At 41.0% G+C, this 20280-nt stretch overlaps 1 protein-coding gene across 1 annotated transcript; it reads left to right on the top strand.

Annotated features, from left to right (window-relative positions):
• Positions 1–6173: 6173 nt before the first annotated feature.
• riok2 (RIO kinase 2 (yeast)) lies at positions 6174–19757 on the top strand. Its single transcript, XM_060907303.1, has 10 exons — positions 6174–6346; positions 6751–6889; positions 7946–8062; positions 11217–11392; positions 13854–13942; positions 15225–15416; positions 15578–15670; positions 15758–16174; positions 16316–16412; positions 19463–19757. The coding sequence occupies exons 1-10, from the start codon at positions 6281–6283 to the stop codon at positions 19622–19624; spliced, it is 1548 nt and encodes a 515-aa protein (XP_060763286.1). The 5' UTR covers positions 6174–6280; the 3' UTR covers positions 19625–19757.
• Positions 19758–20280: the final 523 nt, after the last annotated feature.

Genomic DNA, 20280 nt, shown 5'->3' with positions numbered 1-20280 from the left:
AAAGACCCCACCCACCCCCAGCATGGACTGTTCACATTTCTACCCTCAGGCCGGAGGTACAGAAGTGTGAAATGCAGGACTGTCAGACTAAAGAACTCTTTCCCACCACCATCAGACTCCTGAACAGCTGACAGGAGTCTATAACCATGGACTACCTCCCTGTAAACTGTCCTTGACTGTTGACATCTGTTTGCACGTTTGCACACTACTGCCCTTTTTTGCTGCTACATTTTATCATTGCCTTATTTTTATATTATACTGCCTATATTGCACGACATTACCTTTATTTTGCACTATACTGTTTTTTTGTTCTTTTATTTTGCACTACATTGCCTTTACTTTGTATTATTTCTTCCATCTATTTATTGTTGTAATTTGGCATTCATGGTGGACAGCAAAGTAAAAATTTAATTGTGCAAGAGGACATCCTTACTGTCCATATGACAATAAACACTTTGAAACTTGAAGTCCTAAGAGTAGATAAAGAGAACCCAGTTAAACAAATGAGACAAAAATATTATATTTGGTCATTTATTTATTGAGGAAAATGATCCAATATTACATATGTGAGTGGCAAAAGTATGTGAACCTTTGCTTTTAGTATCTGGTGTGACCCCCTTGTGCAGCAATAACTGCAACTAAACGTTTCCAGTAACTGTTGATCAGTCCTGCATGCCGGCTTGGAGGAATTTTAGCCCATTCCTCTGTACAGAACAGCTTCAACCCTGGGATGTTGGTGGGTTTCCTCACATGAACTGCTCGCTTCAGGTCCTTCCACAACATTTCAATTGGATTAAGGTCAGGACTTTGACTTGGCCATTCCAGAACATTAACTTTATTCTTCTTGAACCATTCTTTGGTAGAACGACTTGTGTGCTTAGGGTCGTTGTCTTGCTGCATGACCCACCTTCTCTTGAGATTCAGTTCATGGACAGATGCCCTGACATTTTCCTTTAGAATTCGCTGGTATAATTCAGAATTCATTGTTCCATCAATGATGGCAAGCCGTCCTGGCCCAGATGCAGCAAAACCGCCCCAAACCATGATACTACCACCACCATGTTTCACAGATGGGATAAGGTTCTTATGCTGGAATGCAGTGTTTTACTTTCTCCAAACGTAACACTTCTCATTTAAACCAAAAAGCTCTAGTTTGGTCTCATCCGTCCACAAAACATTTTTCCAATAGCCTTCTGGCTTGTCCACATGATCTTTAGCAAACTGCAGACAAGCAGCAATGCTCTTTTTGGAGAGCAGTGGCTTTCTCCTTGCAACCCTGCCATGCACACCATTGCTGTTCAGTGTTCTCCTGATGGTGGACTCATTAACATTAGCCAATGTGAGAGAGGCCTTCAGTTGCTTAGAAGTTACCCTGGGGTCCTTTGTGACCTTGCTGACTATTACACGCCTTGCTCTTGGAGTGATCTTTGTTGGTTGACCACTCCTGGGGAGGGTAACAACGTTCTTGAATTTCCTCCATTTGTACACAATCTGTCTGACTGTGGATTGATGGAGTCCAAACTCTTTAGAGATGATTTTGTAACCTTTTCCAGCCTGATGAGCATCAAGAATGCTTTTTCTGAGGTCCTCAGAAATCTCCTTTGTTCGTGCCATGATACACTTCCACAAACGTGTTGTGAAGATCAGACTTTGATAGATCCCTGTTCTTTAAATAAAACAAGGTGCCCACTCACACCTGATTGTCATCCCATTGATTGCAAACACCTGACTCTAATTTCACCTTCAAATGAATTGCTAATCCTAGAGGTTCACATACTTTTGCCACTCACAGATATGTAATACTGGATCACTTGCCTCAGTAAATAAATGACCAAGTATAATATTTTTGTCTCATTTGTTTAACTGGGTTCTCTTTATCTACTTTTAGGACTTGTGTGAAAATCTGATGTTTTATGTCATATTTATGCAGAAATATAGAAAATTCTAAAGGGTTCACAAACTTTCAAGCACCACTGTATAGACATTGTTTTGATCATTTTGCCTCTGTACACCACCACAATGGACTGGAAATGAAGGCATCAAGATATGATTGAAGTGTACCAGCTACAGGGTCATGGGCACCCAGGACTTATTGATGTACGTGGGGGGCGAAGGCTAGCCTGTCTGAGCCAATCTCACAGAACACCTACTGTAGCACAAATTGCTGTAAAAGTTAGTGCTGGCTATGATAGAAAGGTGTCAGAACACAGTGCATCACAGCTTGCTGCATCTGGGGCTACATAGTCGGAGACTGGTCAGAGTGCCCATCCTGAGTACTCTATCTTCCTCCAAAAGCACCTATAATGAGCATGTGATCATCAGAACTGTACTATGGTGCAATAGAAGGTAGCCTGGTTTAATGAATCACATTTTCTTTTACATCATGTGGATGACTGGGACTGTGTGTGTTGCTTACCTGGGAAAGAGATGGCACCAGGATGCACTATGGGAAGAAGGTAAGTTGGCAGAGATAGTGTGATGGTCTGTGCAATGTCTGCTGGGAAACCTTGCGTCCTGACATTTATGTGGATGCTACTTTGACACGTACCACCTACCTAAACACTGTTGCAGACCAAGTACACTCCTTTATGGCTATGGTATTTCCTAATAATGGTGGCCTCTTTCAGCAGGATAATGTCCCCTGCCACTGTAAAAATTGTTCAGGAATGGTTTAAGTACCATCACAAATTCCCCAGATCTCAATTTGACCGAGCATCTGTGGGTCCAATCCATGGAGGCCACACTTCACAACTTATAGGACTAAAAGTATCTGCTGCTCAGAGCTTGATGCCAGATACCACAGCACCCCTTCAGAGGTCTTATAGAGTCTGTACCTTATTGTGTCAGAGCTGTTTTGGTGGCACAAAGGGGACCTACACAATATTATGCATGTGGTTTTAATGTAAAGGCTTTAGCACTGTCACCTCACAGCAAGTAGGTTCTGGTTTTGAACCTGCTGGTTGACTGGGACCTTTCTGTGCCAGAATTTGCATGTTCTCCTCATGCCTATGTGGGTTTACTCTGGGTTCTCCGGTTACCTCCCATAATCCAAAGACTGTTAGATTCGTTAAACTGGTGACTCTAAATGGTCCATAGGTGTGAATGTGAGTGTGAATGGCTGGCTGGCTGGCCATCGCTCTGTATTAGCACCGTGATAGACTGGTGTCCTGTCCAGGGTCTTCTCGCCCAGTGTCAGCTGGGATTGGCTCCAGCTCACTTGTGCACCTCAGTAGGATAAACGGTATTGTAGCGGCCAAAGTAGAATTCATATAAACGTGAATTACAATTTATGTTAAAAGGTATAAATAATTTCATTTGAGTGTGTAATTTCATATAAGTAATTTATTTCATGATTAAAATGATGAATAACATGTGGCAAGGTTAGAAGAATTAGAATTAGAAGCATTAGAATTAAGAATTCATATGTGAAGAATTAGAACTAGAACTAGAACGGTCTCAGCTATTATAAGAACGATCTCGCGCTTTCTCAAGGGAGATCTCGAGAAGCCGTGGAAGCGAACAGTTTTTCTTACCTGACTCTCTGACTCACCGACTCTCTCTGTATCTTAGAACCTTTGTAATTGTTAAACGAGGATTAAAGTTCAACTTTCAAGATGTTTCAAGTGGATTTATTGCAAGGCACACGGACACTGAGAGTGGAAACAGTTACTTTGGGACAGAGACTTCGTCAGCGTAAGCTATAGCACTTTTCTCAAGGTCTCACTACGAACGAGCCTCTACAGGTATAGACTGTGGGAGGAAACCAGAGGACCCGGAGAAAATCCATGCAGACAGAGAGAGAAAATGCAAACTCTGCACAGGAAGGCTCCAGTCAGCTGTGAGGTTCGAACCCATAGCTTTTTTTGCAGTGAGGCGACAGTGCTAACCACTGTACCACCATGCCGCTCAATTTTTTATGTAGCTTCTTGAAATCAAGAATAAACATCAATTTAAGTCTTTTTTTTCTGCCCTGTTCAAGCTGTGGGCAGGACAGTGGTATAATGCTTAGCACTGTTGCCTTGCAGCAAGAAGGTTCTGGGTTCAAGCCCAGTGGCCAACAGGGGCCTTTCTGTGTTTGCAGGGGTTTCCCCCACAGTCCAAAGACATGCAGTTAGGCCAAGTGGCTACTCTAAACTGCCCATAGGTGTGAATGGTTGTTTGTTTGGGAGCTCAGCCACCGTTTGGCGCTGGTCCCAAACCCAGAAAACGGCAGGAAGCGCATCCGGCGTAAACCTATGCTTCAATTAATATGACATGTCAAGGTCCACATGTCAGCGATCCCACACATAGTCAGGGAACATATATAACCTCATCTCATCTCATTATCTCTAGCCGCTTTATCCTGTTCTACAGGGTCGCAGGCAAGCTGCAGCCTATCCCAGCTGACTACGGGCGAAAGGCGGGGTACACCCTGGACAAGTCGCCAGGTCATCACAGGGCTGACACATAGACACACAACCATTCACACTCACATTCACACCTACGGTCAATTTAGAGTCACCAGTTAACCTAACCTGCATGTCTTTGGACTGTGGGGGAAACCGGAGCACCCGGAGGAAACCCACGCGGACACGGGGAGAACATGCAAACTCCGCACTGAAAGGCCCCCGCCGGCCACGGGGCCCGAACCCGGACCTTCTTGCTGTGAGGTGACAGCGCTAACCACTACACCACCGTGCCACCCCATACTGTATGTAACCTACTTTGCAAAATTTGCCAAGTCTGGTTTCTCAGTATTAGCCCTTTATTTACATCCCAAACAAATTATTTTTACTTGTTGTAATGTCAGCAATCACCATTTTCACCAAAAAAAGGAAATACTAAATATCACATGTAAAAACGTAAAAAAAAAATCATATATCCGTATCATTTAAATCCTTTATAACATCTGTATTTTTTTAAAATAATTATCCATTTACTAACTTTGTGAATAGAAATCATATATTTACATGATATTATCAAGTTAAGTTTAAAATGAGACATTTAAGTACATCGAGAACATAAAAAAGCCAGAAATATTTTACACTATTGCTACAGAACTTGAGAATATTTATAGCTTATCTACATTCCAGAACTCAGCTCACAATCTCTCATTTCAGAAATTTCTGTGATACATTTATTACTAAGCTGCTAGCAGTTTCTGGGTTTTTTTTTTTATGTCCAAACTACATCAAGAAGTAACACTTTGCCTAAGGATTCAAACACAAAACACGAAGATAAAAGCAGTTATTGGTAACACATATTATGACCAGAACAGCCAGTGGACTATTTTCAAAAGTAAACAATGTCAGTTTCCTCTGTATCTGCTGGACTGTCTGTTGTTCTGTATGAAGAGTGCATGGACAGATAAGCATCAGACATTTCAGTTATTCGATAACTAACAGGTTCACTCGTTATCTACAATTTATAAGAGAGTTATATTCTTAATTATGGCAGACATCTGAGACAAGCATGCAAGCGTACAGACAGGCAAAGATAGACACACAAAGAAGCGACTAACTTGCTGAAATATTTTTGCAGCAGAGTTATGGGACCCCAACAGAAAATCCGTCACCTCGTTAAACCCTTTTTTCCCCCATCAATCTTGAAACAAACATACTTTTAGATAAAGAATCTATAGAGTAACAAACTCCTAAAAGCAAAAAGTTCAGTCAGTTGAATAGACTGAGCAGCACACCACACCACACCACCTCTGAGGTTCGAACTGATCCCACTCAGTAGTTGAGGTCCTTTTAGGGTTAAATGGATATCTAATGTATGAACCATGCTTTTGACCTGAATAAAAAGGTTGTGTGCTACAAATAACAGCTATTATGGATATAATAATTGCATATTAATGATGTCATACTTTTATACCAATTTCCTATATGTGGTTTCAGGGCTCTTTTTATGCGCAAAGTTCCCCTGCATAATTAACTATGAAACAGCAGCCTACAAACATTACAACAAGTCCAGATTTATGAATTTATATCTGAACTTATTACCAAACACAAGATTTGGCAAATTTTGCAAAGTAGCCTCCAAATATAAACAAATATCGCCTGACTAACACAAGTAGGACAAGCTGGAAGAAGTAGTAATATTCTCCAGACCGCCAGGGGGCAGTAAAACACACAGGCGGTTTGGCTCCGCCCAATGCGGAAGCAAATTCTTTGTTTATTTCTTCCGGGTTCTTCATCCATGTGTTTGGAGCGCATATTTTTCGGACATATGTAATCTGAATGACAACAGTAGTTTTATTTCCTCTGTAACAGCTCAGGATCACTTTTTCTTGAGCACTATGGGTAAATTAAACGTTGTTGTGCTGAGATATCTTTCTAGAGATGATTTTCGGGTGTTGACTGCTGTGAGTATTTTATTATTATTATTATTATTATTATTATTATTAATAGCATCTTGGTAGCTCACATAGCAGATCTATCTGAGACAAACTTGGTGAAGCTGATTGATGTTATAAAGCTATTTTGCATTCTGTAAGAGGTATAACCGTTATGATTGATAAAGATAATGAACATAACACAGGTTCCTAACCCTGGTCCTGAAGTACCCCATGTCTTACACTTTTTGCCTGCTCTAACACGCCCACTTCAGCTCGGAAAGGGCTGTTAATTAGTTGTTTTGTGCAGGACAGGGGTTACTCCAGGACCAGGGTTGTGGATTATGATCAAATTGACTTCCTATGTTATTCTCCTCGACGTTAAAACTCTGAAGGTGTCTTTAATCTCTAACTGATTTTTCATCTCTGACCAGGTGGAAATGGGAATGAAGAATCATGAGATCGTACCAGCCAGCTTGATCGCATCTATTGCCAGCCTGAGACATGGAGGATGCAATAAAATTCTGAGAGAGCTGGTCAAACACAAACTGCTGGCCTACGAGCGCACCAAAAGTAAAGATCACCCGCCTGTTGTTGGCACTCAGAGGTGTCACTCATTAATGCTGGGATCAGATGAGACAAATTCGAGTCTCATTTTTGTCATGGTCAAAAAGACTTCTAGCAACGGGTCTGAATATGAACGATGGAAACAATGAACCAATCTTGATGTGGTGTCTGGGATGCCCTGATGAAGAGTTTGGCGTTTCAGGATTTTTGGCTTTTTCTTACCTAATTTGAGAACATCTAGTATGGTGTTTTCCTTGACATTCCTTCTGTAGCCATGATGGGATCGGGACGCTTCGTCCAATGACCATTTTGTTCAATAGTTGAGACATTTGGTCCAAAGCCTTTTTCATATGCACTGTCAATGATTTTATATTTCAGGTATTCATTTGTTAGAAAAAGAATTCTTAGTAGAAAAGAAGAATTCTCAGTAGAATTTGACCGAAGCAGAAAACATTTTTGTAAAGCAAACGCTGTAAAAATTTAATATGATCCAGATGGCTTGCAGTGAAGCCAAATTTTACAGGCACCTCCCTCTAAGCCTTCCCCTTCGAAAGAGCATGGTCTCGGGTCGGTAGGACTGCGCCTTGGCCTGTCTTGTTATGCTGTTTAGTGTCGAAGCGCATGCACTATGGCACTCGTTTGCTTTACAAAAATGTGTTTTGCTGTAGTCCGAGTCCATTGAGAATTCCTCCTTTTTTCAAACAAACAAATACCTGAAATATAAAATAATTGATTGTTGCTGTGTATGAAAAAGGCTTTGGTTGAAATGTCTTAACTATTGGACGAAATGACTTGTATTCACCATGATTGACAATTTCTTGATCCTTTCCCTCCAACATGCAAGGACAGGAATACTGATTGTTTAGGATCAAATTTGTCATGTTGCCAATCTCCCATTCAAGACATGGCAAGAATTTATGGCACTAACCTGACATGGTGACCATCATGAAAGACAAAAATATTGTGTCGTCTGATCCTGGTGTTACTTTGTTAACGGAGTTTCTGTCTCGTGATGAGTTGCGTTTAACCTTGTGTCTGTCATTGCTGTTTTTGTTTTTCCAGCTGTGCAGGGATATCGCCTGAACTATGGTGGTTATGATTATCTGGCTCTGAAGGCGCTGTCATCTCGAAATGTCATTTTGTCTGTGGGAAACCAGATGGGTGTCGGCAAAGAGTCAGGTCAGAATTATTGTATTGTTTGTTTTTTCCATCCTGCTCTTTCTCATGCTGCTCTAACATGCCATTTTCGGATGTGTTGGAACCAGAGAAAATACTATGTACAGAATAGGGCTACTCCGAGACTTGGGAAGTTGTGGACTAGACAGTCAGAGTCCTTGTTTACATTGTGTTTTCAGATTGTACACTGATAATAATTGATCCACGTGCATATACATGGTGTAGTTAACCTGTTTGGAATCCATTTACTGTATTGTAATTAGTATGCATATCATGATATTTAAGCCACTTTTTTGTGGTGATGTTTTATACTGGACATTGTTGCTTCAGCTAAAATCATTATTTTGCAAGTCTTCTTAAAATTTACTTTCTGTAGATCATGTGGGGGGGGAAACAGATTTTGCAGCGCAGGGTCTCATGTCTGATCCAGTTTCTGTTGGTGATTCTCTGCTACAAGCTGAGCAAACACACTTTTTTTGCATTTTCTCTGCGGAAATGGAGTCTGGTTCTACAGGGGTCAAAATTAAGCATGTACCGACGGACATGGGCAAGTCATTCTCATACTCGGGCAACAATAAAATTATCACTAGTTGTCCATCGGACAACTGCGTTTGAATGTCTATTTTACCAAGAAAAATTAAGTTGTTGTGATTCCTAATAGAAACAGAACGAAAACTTTATTTTTCCCGTCTTCTCTTTCGTTTGTCCTTGACTTTGGTTCGTTGCGGTAGTTGACGCTTTCATTCGCGACATGGCGCTACATGATATGATTATTCACACGAGGCGCCACTGTCACACAGGCTAGAACGAACGAAGCGTCTTTTTGGACTGCTTTTTAATTCTGATTTGATCAGTTCCACTTGACCATGATGACATGATGTTTTCTGACTGTTTAACATGTTTAATAGAAGATACTAGTAGTTATACCTCGTTGTTTTACTGTTCATCATGATGAAATAAACACCAAACACATGTGAGTGTTATAACTTTTATTTCTATCAATTAGTAATCAAACAATGGCAAAACAAGTTGAAATATTTTATTGCATACTCTATAATATACATCCAGATTGCTTTTTATGCAAATTACTTACCCAGTCAACCTGCAAAAAAGTAGGGCAACTGATACATGCATGTGGGCAAGTAAATTTTTGGGGTTGGTTGCCCTGAGGGCAAGTACATTCAAAAGTTAATTTCGACCCCTGGTTCTAGCTTGGGGTTTCTTTTGCGCATCGTTGTGGCATTTGTATGCTACACAATGAGGCATACTTATTTAAAAGCTGATAAATTCTGTAAAAATACTTGTAAAACTAGCAAGACTACGATGTAACCGGAGATTATAAACAGCTGAGTTGCTCCAAGTGACCACGACCTGGTGTCGTCGCGTACGTCACCAGTGCAGGAAGTCCATTTGGTATTCTAAAAAAAAAAAAAATTTTTTTCTCGACAACTGTTTGATCTCCGAAAATAAGGGTGTATTCAGACCAGGATAGTTCACTTGCTTTGGTCCGAACCAAATGTTTGTTTGTTTTTTTTTCATTTTGGTGCGGTTCGCTTTCACACTGTACATTTTAGTAAGCGGACCAAAATCTGTCAACAAAGCCACGCGCCCTGAGGTCGTTCAGCTATTGGTCAGAGACGACACGCGCACAAAGCGTTAAGTTCAAAAGTAGTCATGGAGGCTTTCCGTGCTGTTATTCTTTTTAATGTCATCAAAGCTGTATGTTTTTTCCAGTTTTTACTGTTTTCACAATTGTGCGATTACCTATGCTGTTGTACAAGTAATTTATCAACGACGACGACAAAGGGCAAGGCGGCTACGGAGGATAGCGCTGATGAGCGCACATCATGTTGTGACAGTTCTGGCTCTTCACGCAATAGATGAATTTCTTTTTTGCGTCACTAGTACTGCCACTTTTTTGAAAGAATGTCCCTGATTTTAATGTAGGTCTGATGGAGTTTCTTCACTTTTAGCCGACATTGTTCTGGGGAGCGCGTGAACCCCTTCTCCTTCATTTTCTCACTGAATACAGTAAACACGTCGGCATCTTTGTGTGTTCTCTCCAAAAGCTCAGATATGTGGACATCTGCCCATATATCCACAAGGGTACGCGTTTCTTCCTCGGCCCACGTTTGCCCCCTACTCATTTTTTGTACTCTGTAGTCTAGCCTACCACTGGTCTGAATGACTGAACGACTGTTGTAAGGTTCCCTTGACAACCGAAACAGTGTTTGCACTTTGCAGTGGAGTGTCAAGACTCTGTTTCCCATAATGCTTGACAAATGACGGAAGCTCCCGAGGTACAAAAAAGCAAAACTGTCGGATTAGGTCCGGTCTGCTTTCACACCTCCAAAAGATCCGCACCAGGGTTCCTTTGGTCCGGACCGAGTCCGACCTTGCAGCTCGGTCTCGGTCTGCTTGTTTGGTCCGGACCAGAGTTCAGTGGTTTGTATTCAGACCAACCCAAAAGGTCCGGACCAAGGGAAATTTGGTTCGTTTGGTCGTTTGGTCCGGACCAAACAACAAAGGTGTGAATACGCCATGAAAGTTAGATTTTTGAAATCTGTGACTAATTTTACATAAAATAAGTTTAAAAATCAAGCCGTTGGAGGATCCCTTTAAAGGCCCCAACTTGTCAGTCATGAACTAAAATTATGTAATGTGATGTTTGTCCTTCGGGGTCGAAGATGACCATGACTTCAATTTGGTGGGTGGCGGTTGTGTGTCCGGAGGTGACTGATGAGGCCAATCTGGGCTTTGAAGGTATACCCACATGTTGGGCATGTGTGGATGGGTGCTGTATGATTGTCAAATATTGTGAGGTGACCACCCACCCCACCCCAAATCAATTTTGGTTTTCGGAAAAGAGATGCATTTCCATTTATAATGGCATCTGAACATTTATAAAAAATTTTCAATTGGTCTTAAAATGTTTCTTCGGTACGTTGATTATTTTTTTTGTAGTATTTTTATGTGGATAACTTTGTATTAATTCAGACATATAAATTGACCAGACATCAGCGGGTTGTGGAGTACTGCCCCATCGTGCACAGCTAAAAGGTTGTCCAAAGAGAACAGCTGGACTAGTTGTTAAGCATGATGAAATGAGAAGCACATATATATAATTTTATTTATTTATTTTTTTCCCCCGTTCCAGATATTTACATCGTAGCTAATGAAGAAGACGAGCAATTTGCTCTGAAGCTCCACAGACTCGGAAGAACATCTTTCCGGAACCTGAAGAATAAGCGTGATTACCACAAACACAGACACAAAATGTCCTGGCTGTACCTGTCTCGGCTCTCCGCCATGAAAGAATACGCATACATGAAAGTAATTCTCATGCCTTATTATTATTTTTTTAAACAGATTCACTGATTATAATGAACTGAGGATTTAAAATATTAGTTTCTGTGTGAGACTGATGTATTGTGACTATAGGTATACTATACATTCACTGGCCACTTTATTAGGAACACCATCCACCTGCTGTTTTATGCAGCACAATGCATCAAATCATGCAGATACAAATCAAGAGCTTCAGTTAATGTTCACGTCAAACATCAGAACGGGAAAAATTGTGATCTCAAAGTGTGACTTTGTTTCACTGTGGCATGGGTGTTGGTTTGAGTCAGATGGACTGGTTTGAGTATTTCAGAAACTGCTGACCACCTGGGGTTTTCACACACAGCAGTCTCTAGAGTTTACACAGAATGGTGCGAAAAACAAAAAAAACATTGAGTTGAGCGAGGGACGGTTCTGCGGGTGGAAACAAACGCCTTGTTGATGAGAGAGGTCAGAGGAAAATGGCCAGATTGGTTCGAGCTTTTTTTTTTTGCCAGGAAGGATATAACAACTCTTTACAAACGTGGTGAGCAGAAAAGCATCTCAGCATTGGGTTTCACTCCTGCAGCCAAGAACAGGGATCTTAGAATCAAAAACATGTTCCTATTAAAGTGGCCAGTGAGTGTAGTCCTTTATAGTATTGTGTGTGTGTATAACACCCGATTCCAAAAAAAGTTGGTACAAAGTACAAATTGTAAATAAAAACAGAATGCAATGATGTGGAAGTTTCAAAATTCCATATTTTATTCAGAATAGAACATAGATGACATATCAAATGTTTAAACTGAGAAAATGTATCATTTAAAGAGAAAAATTAGGTGATTTTAAATTTCATGACAACACCACATCTCAAAAAAGTTGGGACAAGGCCATGTTTACCACTGTGAGACATCCCCTTTTCTCTTTACAACAGTCTGTAAACGTCTGGGGACTGAGGAGACAAGTTGCTCAAGTTTAGGGATAGGAATGTTAACCCATTCTTGTCTAATGTAGGATTCTAGTTGCTCAACTGTCTTAGGTCTTTTTTGTCATATCTTCCGTTTTATGATGCGCCAAATGTTTTGTATGGGTGAAAGATCTGGACTGCAGGCTGGCCAGTTCAGTACCCGGACCCTTCTACGCAGCCATGATGCTGTAATTGATGCAGTATGTGGTTTGGCATTGTCATGTTGGAAAATGCAAGGTCTTCCCTGAAAGAGACGTCATCTGGATGGGAGCATATGTTGCTCTAGAACCTGGATATACCTTTCAGCACTGATGTCTTTCCAGATGTGTAAGCTGCCCATGCCACACGCACTAATGCAACCCCATACCATCAGAGATGCAGGCTTCTGAACTGAGCGCTGATAACAACTTGGGTCGTCCTTCTCCTCTTTAGTCCGAATGACACGACATCCCTGATTTCCATAAAGAACTTCAAATTTTGATTCGTCTGACCACAGAACAGTTTTCCACTTTGCCACAGTCCATTTTAAATGAGCCTTGGCCCAGAGAAGACGTCTGCGCTTCTGGATCATGTTTAGATACGGCTTCTTCTTTGAACTACAGAGTTTTAGCTGGCAATGGCGGATGGCACGGTGAATTGTGTTCACAGATAATGTTCTCTGGAAATATTCCTGAGCCCATTTTGTGATTTCCAATACAGAAGCATGCCTGTATGTGATGCAGTGCCGTCTAAGGGCCCGAAGATCACGGGCACCCAGTATGGTTTTCCGGCCTTGACCCTTACGCACAGAGATTCTTCCAGATTCTCTGAATCTTTTGATGATATTATGCACTGTAGATGATATGTTCAAACTCTTTGCAATTTTACACTGTCGAACTCCTTTCTGATATTGCTCCACTATTTGTCGGCGCAGAATTAGGGGGATTGGTGATCCTCTTCCCATCTTTACTTCTGAGAGCCGCTGACACTCCAAGATGCTCTTTTTATACCCAGTCATGTTAATGACCTATTGCCAGTTGACCTAATGAGTTGCAGTTTGGTCCTCCAACTGTTCCTTTTTTGTACCTTTAACTTTTCCAGCCTCTTATTGCCCCTGTCCCAACTTTTTTGAGATGTGTTGCTGTCATGAAATTTCAAACGAGCCAATATTTGGCATGAAATTTCAAAATGTCTCACTTTTGACATTTGATATGTTGTCTATGTTCTATTGTGAATACAATATCAGATTTTGAGATTTGTAAATTATTGCATTCCATTTTTATTTACAATTTGTACTTTGTCCCAACTTTTTTGGAATCGGGGTTGTATATAATTTTTTAAGAAGCCCGTAATTGGGTGATTGTGAAGTCAGGTGATTTAGACTGATGGTTGCCATTTTGTAAGTAGTTACAAGGTAAATCTCTTTTTACTCCGGAATGGACACACACATACATCTAGTGTACCGCAATTGTAAATGTTGTTAATTTGGAATAATATATTGAATAGTGTGTTATTTCTTTCCAGGCCCTGTATGACCGGGGCTTTCCTGTTCCAAAGCCAGTGGACTACAACAGACATGCAGTCGTTATGGAGCTCATCAACGGCTATCCTCTGTGAGTCGATTATCATCAGTGTAATTCTCAATTTTTTTTTTAAAATTGAAAACACATAAGTGAGCGTTTGATGCAACTTGTCTGAAAGCATGTTGCTGTTATGCTCAGAGCTTTAATACTGTATCATATTGAAAATGGAGAAAAATAGTCTCGGGTTATCCTTAGGGGAAAATTGGCAGTGGGGGAATAAACGAGACGCTGTCAGTGATGGCGTAGCTCACTCTGGCCCCGTCTAGTCCAGAAGGAACGATCTAAAGTGGGCCACCTTGCGCAATAAATGTTGCAAGCTATATATTTGCCAGAAAGAATCCAAAACGGCTAGGAATTGACTGAGAAGAAGTGATTTTTGTTGAACTGCTGATTTAAGGATTAATTAGTCCATAACCTCATTAATAACTGTAATTAAGCAAATCTGGGCAGAAAAGTTATATGCACCCTAGGTACCTGTATGTTCATGCCAGAAAGAATCAAAATTGGTGAAGAATTGAGGGAGAAGAAGCGATTTGTGTAGAAACTGCTCGTTAGGACTTAATTACTCCTTATTATTAACTGCAATTATGCAAATTTGGATAGAAGCTATATGCACCCCAGGCAGACCTACCTTCCTGCCAAAAAGAATAAAAATCGGTGAAGAAATGTGAGAGAAGAAGCAATTTTCGTGAAATGTGGACGACGCCGGACGGACAACACATGATGGCATAAATTCATCACCTGTCAGCCAGATGAGCTAAAAATACTGTAAACATGCAGGTTACTTGTGCATCAATGATGTTGAAATCCTAGATGATTGCTTACCAGTGGAGTCCAAACACAACGGGGCATGCTGCTATAGGAAAATAATCAATGACATGGTGGCATGAGTGCCACCTGCCACTCCAGAGGTCATTATTTTCCAGTCGCAGTACTCTCATAGCATGACAGTGTTTTGTTCCTCTTTTTTTGCTAACAGGAACTTTTTTTTTTTTTGAATTAAAGAATGATCTACTTAAATTAAAAAAATAGTAAAATTTACAGTTGTTTAATGCCACCATACAAGTCCCTGTGAATGAGTTATAATAAATGATAACATTAAAAAGAAAAGAGAGCATTAATGTACAGCTGGGATTTGAGTTACAGCAGGAGCTGTTGTTGGAGAAATGTAATTTCTCAGCTCATACTATCAGTTATCAGGTCGAGGAACGAAATCACCAAACGGTGCCGCACTTTAGGACCGCCGTTCGAATTTAATTTTGCATTGAAATGGAAGCTTGAATTTATTTGTTATCCCCTCTTTGTGTGCCAGGTGTCAGGTGCATGAAATTCAAGACCCTGCCTTGTTGTACAGTGAAATCATGGAGCTGATCGTCAAACTGGCCAATCATGGACTTATTCATGGGGACTTTAACGAGTTCAACCTGATGCTCGATGACAACGATCATATAACGATGATTGACTTTCCGCAAATGGTGTCCACGTCTCATCCAAATGCACAATGGTGTTTATTTTTTATTAGCAGTCCAAATAGGAGTTAACTGATGTATTTTTCTCTTTATATTCAAGCTGTGAAATTAAAACCTATAGGTATAGGATTAATTGTTTTACAATCAAATGAATAGCTCAAAACCGTATCTTGGCTTATTGGATATTTTTCTCCAGGTATTTTGATAGAGATGTCAAGTGCGTTAGAGATTTCTTCATTAAACGCTTCAACTACGAAAGTGAACTGTACCCAACGTTTAAGGATATCAGGTACTTATTTTGCATGTTGTGTGTTAACAAATAAACATATTACAGCTCACAGTTTAATTTAGTTGTTTGTATTTTGTCGACTTTCAGAAAAGCCTGCTCTTTGGATGTAGAGATCTCAGCCAGTGGTTACAGCAAAGAGTTCCAGCAGGACGACCAGCTTCTCCAGCCAGTCGGCCCTGAGGGTGAAGAAAACCTCAGTGGAGATGAAGACGATGCTCCTGAAGCACCAGAGCCTGTTTGTGAGGAGTCTGTTGACATGGAGGAGTACAAACATGCTCTTCTGGAACTTGAGGGCCTGAAGATTGGGGATGAGATCTCATCAGGAGAGAAATACACAGAGGAGCAACATGGAGAGACTAGCTCAGAGAATGAGATCTGTTCTGACTGGAGTAATGACTTAGTAGCAGACAGTTCAACAAGGTTGGAGAGTAATGAGGAGAATGAGGACGAATGCCCAGATTTGGTTGATCTTTCAGCTCACAATAAAGAGTTCAAACCTTTCAGGTAACGTTAATTAATATGATTCATCAAGCAAAACTAGGATCCAAGCAACAGTTGAATTTGCTTTTTACCTCTTGTAGCATAATCAAGTACATTTTGCTAAGCGCACCAGCTGAGCATGTTTGCTTGCTCTAATTTTCACAGAGATCAAGACAGCTTACTCCATGTGAATGAGCACAGGCAAAGAACAACCAGTGAAACGTCCATCGGAAGCGTCACCAGCCAGTCCACGATTCCTCCAGTGAGTAGTGCTACCAATATTTAAAAAAAAAAAAAATGTACATATATACTTTTGTGTGCAAAAGTCTTAGGCATATGTAAAGAAATGTTGTAGACCAAATATGGCTTAAAAATAATGAAATGAAATGTTTCAAAATAAAACAATGCTATAAACAACAGTAAGTCAGACACTACGTTCACACTGCAAGGCTTAATGCTCAATTCAGATTTTTTTGTGAAATCCGATTTTTTTGTGAGGTCGTTCACATTAACAAATATATGCGACTTGTATGTGATCCTCAGTATGAACGAAAAGCGACCTAAAAGTGTTCCGCATGCGCACTGCAGGATACGACGACGTCACACGCAGTGAGCATGGCCAGTGTTTACGGAAGTAAAACCGCCCGGTTGCGGTATGACTCATCCAATCTAGCTTGAATAGCTGCATCCCCCCAAATGGAAATCAGCTCCCTAACCTCTGCGTCCTTCCATTGAGAAGATTCAGAACCTTCACAGCCCGAAGCGTCCCTCGCATTGATGTCATGCGCAGGGGCGCAGATACGTTTTTTGAACTGGGAGGGACAAAAAACTGGGGGGGGCAAAGCTGCCAGCAAACCAACCCCAACCCCGATATGCCTGTCAAACTTGTTGTTAGTAACCATAGCAACCAAGCTCGAGCTCGCAACCTGTGCAGTCTGCGCAGCTCAACCAACCGAATATCAGTCTTTGTTTTGTTTTATGTGAGTTGTTGCAACTATGTATACACTGCTGTGCACCTCAATAAACCGAATGGTAATTAGTCTTTTGATTTTTCCGTGAGGTTTGCCTTATGCAAAGAAAGACAGCATAGACGTTTTTTCCTCCCTATAAGTGGGGGGGGACCGAACGAGGTGAATTTAAATATGACTCGTCCCACCCTCTATCTGCGCCCGTGATTATGCGCCATGTTGTTGTAACTTTTTTGAGAGACCCGCCGCCTACTTCAGCGCAGAATAGTGACGTTTGTGGCTTGTTGATGACGTGTAAGTCGGATGAATGCGACCTGGCGGTTCAGACTGAAGTCGCATATGAAAAGAGCGGATAGGAATCGGAATTAGGACCACATATCCAAACGGCCTGGGTCGGATTTGAAAAAATCGGATCTGTGTCGTTCATATTGTCAATAAAAGATCGGATACAGGTCACATATGGGCGAAAAGATCGGATTTGAGTCACTTCAGCCTGCAGTGTGAACGTAGCCATAATATACAATGTGTAATATAATATACAACTTGGTATCAGTTAAAAAGATCAATGTACCATGACAAACCTAGATCGTGTTGCCGATTTATACATTAGTGTTCATCCCGACTTGGCAACTCTAGCCATTTCATTAACTCTTTCGTGTATAGTGTCTCCACCTACGGCTTTTTTTTTTTAAAGCAAAATATAAGCTATAAAGCACTTTCAAATCATTTGATACTATTACTGTGATTTATCATAACCCATGATCCTGATTTCTGATGCTCGCTGTTATTTGAATCGCAAAATAATAACAGGATTCTCCTCTTTATAAATGTACGGAGTATACAGTGCTGTGCGAAAGCCTTAGGCGCAGGTAAAGAAATGCTGTAGACCGAAAATGGCTTAAAAATTATGAAATGAAGTGGTTCAATATTATACCATAAAGATCAGTAAGCAGTAATGCATGAAAAAAAGTCAATATTTGGTGTGAGACGACCCTTTGCTTTAAAAATAAAAAATAGTAGTCTCGGGTACAGTGAGCGCAGTTTTATAAGGAAATGAGCTGTAGGTTTTACTGAGCATCTTACAGAACCAGCCACAGTTCTTCTGGATACTTTGACTGTCGCACTCGCGTCTTCATTTTGTACCAAAACCCAGCAGCCTTCATTATGTTTTCTTTTTGTAATCTGAAAAGTGGTCTCTTATGTAACATGCTGCTCAGATACAAACTTGTTTTTTTTTTTTTTCCCCTGTAACATTTAATTTTGTGCTGGAAAACAAATGTTTGGACTCTAAAATGTTTTTGTACTGACTCGATAATGTAGAAGTCATAAAATAGAAATCTGACAGTTTGTATGAAAAAAAAAAGGGTCTAAGACTTTTGCACAGGTGTGTGTGTAATATATAAAATACCAGGTTTATTTGTGCAAAACTTGATAGCTTACTTAATATTAAAAATATCAGATATGGGGGCGTCGTGGCTCAGTTGGATAAGGTGCCATACCATAAATCCGGGGACCCTGGTTCGATTCTGACCCGAGGTCATTTCCTGATCCCTCCCCGTCTCTCTCTCCCGCTCATTTCCTGTCTCTACACTGTCCTATCCAATAAAGGTGAAAAAAGCCCCCCCCCAAAAAATCAGATATAAAAATTTGCAATGTCTGTGAATCTCCAACATGTCGATTTATCAAAATGGACTACAAAGTATTCATATTGAGGCAAAGGAGCATCAAAAATTAAAAAAAAAAAATCCAGTTTGGTTGTAGACTAGGGGCGGCACAGTGGTGTAGTGGTTAGCGCTGTTGCCTCACAGCAAGAAGGTCCGGGTTCGAGCCCCGTGGCCGGCGAAGGCCCTTCTGTGCGGAGTTTGCGTGGGTTTCCTCCGGGTGCTCCGGTTTCCCCCACAGTCCAAAGACATGCAGGTTAGGTTAACTGGTGACTCTAAATTGACCGTAGGTGTGAATGTGAGTGTGAATGGTTGTCTGTGTCTATGTGTCAGCCCTGTGATGACCTGGCGACTTGTCCAGGGTGTACCCCGCCTTTCGCCCGTAGTCAGCTGGGATAGGCTCCAGCTTGCCTGCGACCCTGTAAAACAGGATAAAGCGGCTAGAGATAATGAGATGAGATTGTAGACTGTAAATAGAGCTCCATCCTCCCCCCCCCCCCCCCCCCCTTCTCAGAAATTGAGAGGTTCTCTTTTGCGTTCCACTGTATATTTTACTCGTGTGTTGTTGAACGAGTTTGCCATTATAGGGTACTAGTTTCAATTCAATAAAGTCGTTTATCATTTGACCAAAAAACTATGGCATGTGATACTAAGTTGTCAATCTTGAACGTCATTTTCTACAGTCTGTGATCAGAGAGAAAGTGAAGAGACAGCTCACTAAACAGCAGAAGGCTGCTCAGAGGAGACGCTTACAAAAAGGAGAAGCCAACCTGGTGACGAAAGCGAGGAGAGAGAACCTGAGCAACATCAAGAGTAGCCTGGAAGCAGCCCAGTTCTGGGGATGAGGACAGAAGGGATTGCTTTACCACAGCCTCAACTCAGTCTGGAGTTCATCTGTGTGTATAAACTGCCCTTTAAGGCTCATTTGAGGGGTATTTAATGAGCTGCATGTGATGTTAATAAACTGTTTATATTGAACATCTATGTGGTCGTCATTTCAGCCGGTTTTGTTGCATGACCATATTAATGGCACTCGGGTGCAACAACAACAAAATTTTATTATTTGTATGACTTTCCAGTTCTGAAGTACAGTGGTGCTTGAAAGTTTGTGAACCCTTTAGAATTTTCTATATTTCTGCATAAATATGACCTAATACCTCATCAGATTTTCACACAAGACCTTCAAGTAGATAAAGAGAACCCAGTTAAACAAATGAGACAAAAATATTACACTTGGTCATTTATTTATTGAGGAAACTGATCCAATATTACATATGTGAGTGGCAAAAGTATGTGAACCTTTGCTTTCAGTACCTGGTGTGTGACCCCCTTGTGCAGCAATAACTGCAACTAAATGCTTCTGGGAACTGTTTATCAGTCCTGCACACCGGCTTGGAGGAATTTTAGCCCATTCCTCCATACAGAACAGCTTCAACTCTGGGATGTTGGTGGGTTTCCTCACATGAACTGCTCGCTTCAGGTCCCTCCACAACATTTCGAT

The sequence above is a fragment of the Neoarius graeffei genome, chromosome 24, assembly GCF_027579695.1.
Source record: "Neoarius graeffei isolate fNeoGra1 chromosome 24, fNeoGra1.pri, whole genome shotgun sequence".
In the NCBI taxonomy this organism is placed as follows: Eukaryota; Metazoa; Chordata; class Actinopteri; order Siluriformes; family Ariidae; genus Neoarius; species Neoarius graeffei.
Note: the sequence above shows the minus strand (reverse complement) of the source record. Positions and strands in the feature narration are given on the sequence as shown.

What these genes read in the sequence shown, in the direction of transcription:
- riok2 (XM_060907303.1), top strand. Translation starts at nt 6,281, where the DNA reads ATGGGTAAATTAAACGTTGTTGTGCTGAGATATCTTTCTAGAGATGAT. An exon ending in ATTTTCGGGTGTTGACTGCT is followed by an intron (nt 6,347 to 6,750) that starts GTGAGTATTTTA and finishes ATCTCTGACCAG; the next exon opens with GTGGAAATGGGAATGAAGAA. An exon ending in AAAGAGTTCAAACCTTTCAG is followed by an intron (nt 16,175 to 16,315) that starts GTAACGTTAATT and finishes TAATTTTCACAG; the next exon opens with AGATCAAGACAGCTTACTCC.